Here is a 6,117-nt window from a genome sequence, read left to right as displayed (position 1 = left end):
TTAAAAAAAAAAAAAAAAACATTTGTCTATCCCCCAACCCATGGTTTTAAGTATCTCCGATACCGATACGATACCCTCCGATACGTATCTTAAATTTAGTCCGCCGATACCATACACACCGATACGATACATTGAATTTTTTAAATCATTTCGTATCGATATATATCCTACAATACATACCGACATGCATCAATACACCACTAATACACATCGATACGATACGACATGCCTCAATACGACTCTATGAAAAATATAAAATTGAGGTAAAATGTACGTTTCGGTATGTATTGGTACGTATCGATGAGTATCGGTATGTATCGATCGGTACGTATCGGTATATATCAGCACGTATCGGTGAGTATCGATATATATATATATAGGTACGTATCGGTGAGTATCGATACGTATCGGTGCTACGGCCATATAATGGCCAATATGGGTAATTTTTCAGAAAAAAAAAAACGATTTTTTGAAGGGTTTTTGTTCCAAAGTTGTTGTCAGTCATATTTTTCCCTAACTAAAGTGGAAATCAAGGTTGGGAACAAGGATTTTACATTTATGGGATAACTACATACCTTGAATTCTTAGTACGATACCCTCAATTTAGTGTTTATGCATAATACATGTTATCAATAGTTTTTTTTTAACAAATTCTTTATGCAAAAGTGTTTAAAAAAATGGTTTCTATCCATTTATGTGTGTATCTTTAGCGTATCTTAGTGTTTCTCCAATACGATACGATACCCTCCGATACGTATCTTAATTTTGACCGACCGATACAATAATCGATACCGATACTTTAATCCTTGCTCCGACCCCAAAAAAAGAGAGTTGTGAAACATACGTGAAGGGTAATCCGGTAATCTCGGGATTTCTGATTTTGAAGAAAGCGATAACGTCCGGATGGGAGAGAAAGAGATTAGATGCCCTTAAAGCCCTTCCGTTCGTACCAAAACCTAATTCTCCGGAGAAGACACAGGCGAACGAACGGTTTCCATCTACTCTTGGCACCGATTTCTCGATCTCTCTCTCCCTTCCCCGCCTCTCTATTCTCTAATCTGTTCCTCTCTTTCCCCTCATTGTGAGAATCGATTTCTGAAAGAAAAGCAGAAGTGATGGCGGATCAGCTCACTGACGATCAAATCTCCGAGTTCAAGGAGGCTTTCAGCTTGTTCGACAAGGATGGAGACGGTCAGATTTCCTTCTTCTCTTCTCTAGCGTTTAATTTGGATTATTAGGATAGAATCTCTTCTCCATCTACTTTTTGGTTCTTTTCAAATCCGTTGGTGGGTTTATAGGGTTCTTTCGTTTTCCATCGAGATCTTGGATTTATGGTTTGTGATCGTGGTTTCTTTTTCTTTTCTTTTTTTCGTTGTCTTTTGGTGAATAGAAATTGTGTATATTATTATTGGATCATCTTGAAGGACGTTAGTAGCTAGATCGTGGTCGTTTCGGATTTGATTGGTGATGATTCTGTTGTTCTTAAAATGTGAAAACGGTTCTTGGTCGTTTGCCTCACACTTGACTAGAAGCAAGAGGTTTCTGATTATCATTGAACTTGTTTGTACTTGTTGCTCTGATCTATTTTTCTTTTGACCATCAAAGTATCCATTCTTTAATTCCTGATGGGTTAGATAGATTGTAATGCTTCTAAGATGTATCACGATGTGTTTTCTTCTCTGCAAGTCAAGATTGACATGTATTGAAATGGACGTAGTTTTTCCTGAAAGTGTTGCATTGTTAACAATTACTTGCTATGAAGAACCTGCAATAAGAAGATTGCCTGTACATTCTTTGTATCTTAAAATAGCTTATTTGCTCATGGCCATTGTCCCCCCTTATGTACTGTTTTCTTTTTATGGGGGTCCGAAATAGCTTAGTAGCAATTGAAGAAATGGACTCATCTTAATTTGATAATGTGTTCATTGTAATTGGCCTCTTTTTTGTCCGAGAATGACAGCTTGAGCTATCTCATTCTCTTTGAAGGGCTTCCTCTGCTTTTCATGCATTTCCTTTTTCGATTAAAAGTTGAGAATTGAATTTTTTTGGAGTTAATTTGTGGTCTTAAGATATTAAATAAGTGGTTATAATTGAAAGTTGTGGAGATGGGTTTGAACTGAAGGGTGTAAATACCCTATTTCTTACAAATGTTCATAATTGAAGTCTCTGGAGTAATGGGTGGACTTGGGAGTTTGCAACTCAGAACAATGTGACTGGAAAGTATGAACAGATTTTCATAGGCTCTAGTATCTATTATCTTGTTTCCATTCAATTTGTGATGCATCCATATTTATTCAGCAGATGTGTTGTAAAAAAATTTACACATCCATTTGGCTGCATTGGATGGTAATACATGTGAAGCAAGTGATCTTGGATACATATGGTTGGTCTAATTTGGTAGAGAAAATGTTAGGTCTTGATGTTTCAAAATTTTTTGTCTCAATGTTTCTGTGCAGGTTGCATCACAACTAAGGAGCTGGGAACTGTAATGAGATCACTGGGACAGAACCCAACAGAAGCTGAGCTCCAGGACATGATAAATGAGGTGGATGCGGATGGGAATGGGACCATCGACTTCCCAGAGTTCCTCAACCTTATGGCCCGGAAGATGAAGGACACCGACTCTGAGGAGGAGCTCAAGGAGGCCTTCAGGGTATTCGACAAGGATCAGAATGGTTTCATCTCTGCAGCTGAGCTGCGCCATGTCATGACCAACCTTGGTGAGAAGCTCACAGATGAAGAGGTTGATGAGATGATCCGTGAGGCAGATGTTGATGGTGATGGTCAGATCAACTACGAGGAGTTTGTGAAGGTCATGATGGCAAAGTGAGGATTGCACGCACCAAAACGCAAAAGAAAGAAGAGAAGAAAAAGACTGAAAAAAGGGAACAGGGTAGATAAGTATAATGATGTTTCTATTTTCATATAGGAATTAATTTGATAGTTCTTAAAGAAGAGTATTAAGGGGAAGTAGTGTCATTGATGCTTGGTACCCTTGCCCTTTTTATGTTGGTTGTGTAATTCTGTTATTTTCTCTACTTTTTTCTCTCTCTTAGTTTGGATTCTTAATTTTTTGTTTATTTTTTTTTTTCCTGTATCCTCTACTTAATTGTGAAGTTGGAACGGTTGGGATTTGCTCGTGTTTTCTACTTTTGGGTGATCGAATTTTACGGAGTCCTAATTTTTTTCCCTTCTCCTCACCTTCTCATATAAGATTTGATGGGTTTATCTCTGAGCTTATTTAGTGTTCACATGATTGCTGTGATGTTTTTATGACATCTAGGGTACCCAACGTTGAAATTATACATCGATCAACCAGTGTTTGGAATTGTATCTTTTGAGGTCTCTTACGTTTCATACACATGATGCTTGAGATTCAGGATTTGTACTATTTCATAATCCCATTTTTACCCTTGTATCCTTTAGATGGTAGTGAATGGGGAAAGAGAACAGGGGGGAGGGAAGGTTATGAAAGAGTGAGCTGGGGAAGAGGGGATGAAAGAGATGGGAGGGGCTGTTGCAGGTTGGCTCCATCCCTTTCATGGTGAGGAAGGGTGGAAGTGGTGGATGCAGCCTTTGAAGTTAGCTGTAGAGGTAACGGAGAATGAGTTCTTGGCTTAGGAAAATGGAGATGAGGGTGAGGACGAGTATCTCGCCCCATGGGGTTTGGAGGGTGGCTATGGGTGTGAACCCAGACGAAGAGATGACGGACGGTACAGTGCAATAAGAAGGGTGGGGGGTGCAGGGGGGATCGGCTCTGTGCAATGCTCACTAATTAGGTGCGATTAGGTATCTCAAAGGGGTACCGGAAGTATCACTCGGGGCAGAGGGAGGAGGCTACAAGGGGTTTTGAGGGCAGAAGTTGCCGTGGGAGGAGGTTGTGAACAGAGGTTGCAGCAGGGGAGTCTGAAGCTGCCCGATGGGTGCCATGGGGAGTGCTGTAAGAGAGGTTGGTTGGGATTTGGTTCCTCTCCAATTCTTCATCTTCCAATTCTTTACCAATTCTCATCTTGTGCTTGACATGTGTTCCATTTTGATCCAATGGCTGTGGATCAAACCCCTTTTTCAAACCTCAAAACAACACTTTCCACCAGCCAAAAAGGATACATGGTATGTAGAAAACCCAGTTGTTCTTGAGCGAAGCGACAGGATAGAGTAGAGGAGATCAATCGATTCTCTCTGCCTTTAAGTGAGACTTGTTCAAAATCATCTCGTCTCTGAATTTTGTGAAAATTCTTCTTCTTTTTTTCCTGGAACCTTTAATTGAATTGTGGGTTTTTTGTTTTCTTTGTGAGGGCTGAAGCGCATCTTCTCTGTAGTTGGATCTATGCTTTCGTTTTGGTTTCCACATTTTTACAGAGTAATTGATAATCTGATCGTGAATCACGTTTTCTCAAAGCAATTTTGTAGTTTTAACTGAGAAAAAAGATTTAATTTTTGTTTTATAAAAGCCCTTTTGGATGTTTTTATTCATTTCTGTTCTACGTTGAGATCTTCTGTAACAGAAATGAATGGATTGCGCCTCCCGATACAAAATCGCTGTTTTGAGATTTTGTAGTGAATTACAATGACCTAGATGAAAACTATTCAAGCTATCTTGATACGATCCCCATTCTTACTAGCTTCTTCGATTCTTAAAAAGTGGTAAACGGAGCTACTTTCTCCTCCATTGATGTAGGGTGTTCCAACCTTCACCTGAGAGGGTCTTGTGCTTTAGAATGCAAAAAATTGGAAATCCCACCCAAAAAACTTCACCAAGTGAGTTGAACGAAATCACCCTTTTGAGATTTCTTCGTATTTCTTAAGCAAATGAATCATGAGTTCGTCTGACATAGAAAAGGGGTTCTTTCCGGAAGAAGCTGCTCTTCAAATTCATGCGAGATTGAGAAGAAGGATGAAGGGAGATTGATCCAACTTTGTGTGGTTGTTGGTGCTACCCCAAAAAAGGAGTGAAAGTTAAGCTTAATAGAAATTAGAAGAAAAACGAGAGGAATCTTGCAAACCTGAACAAAGAAGGGAAGAGAGGTGGAAAGAGAAAATCAGCAAACCTAAACGAAGAAGGGAAGGGAGGTAGGAGGAGAAAATCATGAAGCAAAGCAGAGGAAGGGAGGAGAAAAAATGTTTTGAAAAAGGCGTTTGATCCATAATGTTGGATAAAAAATGGAACACATGTATGGTACAAGTAAGGAATTGATAACAAATTGGAGAAAGAATAATTGAAGACGAGCCAAATCCTCACATTGATGTAGCGGCACACTGCCATATAGGGAAACCTCTCTCAAAAGAAAAATTTATAGTACCACCCTTGTAACTAACCTGAATTCCACGTGACCCCTAATTTAAAAGAAAAATATCAACCACACCCATTTTGAATAATAGTGTTAACTTTAAAAACTTTGAAAATATACCATTTAAACTCTGGGTATATCCCTCCCTATACTCATTCCCATTTGTTTGAAACCCCGTTTACTTACTGTTGAAGACCTACAAACAAGGATTGAACCTTAGAAGATTTGCGACACTGAGTAATCTTATTGAGTAATATTTGCCTTCCGACTAAATATCTATGTTTGAAACCATGAAAAAGCTAATAAAATTGCCATTAGTTAAAGAAATAGCCTCAATCATAAACCAGAAGAGGAAGGCATATCAAAGAAGAGCATGGGAAATGGAAGTTTAAGGTATAAGAGAACACCTGACCTTGAGGCTCGTACCTTCAGACCGTATCCTGTTCTTAGAGAATTTTTTAATGGAATTGGAATCCTTGAGTCCATAATTATGCTTCCTAATCAAACTAAATCTATGTAAAAAATTTGCCCTAATTTTGCACAGAGACTTACTCACCTCTTCATCTTCTCCTCCAACTACTCCTACCAGTAGCGAATCCTCCTCACAAACCTACCTTTCACAATTACTCTATTTATAGAATAAATGAAATGAAATACTAAGATCTGAAAGTCTCAGCCTCTAGCTTAGTTTGAAAAAGTCTAAACAGCTAAACCCCTTAGTTCTCGTGTTTTCAATTCCGCATTTAGAAATCTCATCGTCTCTACTGTTTAGATTGATCTGAAGCTATTGTAGAGATGTAGATGATAGAAGAGCATAATCTTCTGAAGA

At 38.7% G+C, this 6,117-nt stretch overlaps 1 protein-coding gene across 1 annotated transcript; it reads left to right on the top strand.

The window, feature by feature from the left end:
- Positions 1–914: 914 nt before the first annotated feature.
- On the top strand, positions 915–3,149 carry LOC122072197 (calmodulin-7). Its single transcript, XM_042636766.1, has 2 exons — positions 915–1,191; positions 2,457–3,149. Exons 1-2 carry the CDS (start codon positions 1,116–1,118, stop codon positions 2,828–2,830), a joined length of 450 nt encoding a protein of 149 aa, XP_042492700.1. The 5' UTR covers positions 915–1,115; the 3' UTR covers positions 2,831–3,149.
- Positions 3,150–6,117: the final 2,968 nt, after the last annotated feature.

This window comes from Macadamia integrifolia, chromosome 2, assembly GCF_013358625.1.
Source record: "Macadamia integrifolia cultivar HAES 741 chromosome 2, SCU_Mint_v3, whole genome shotgun sequence".
Lineage (NCBI taxonomy): Eukaryota > Viridiplantae > Streptophyta > Magnoliopsida > Proteales > Proteaceae > Macadamia > Macadamia integrifolia.
Note: the sequence above shows the minus strand (reverse complement) of the source record. Positions and strands in the feature narration are given on the sequence as shown.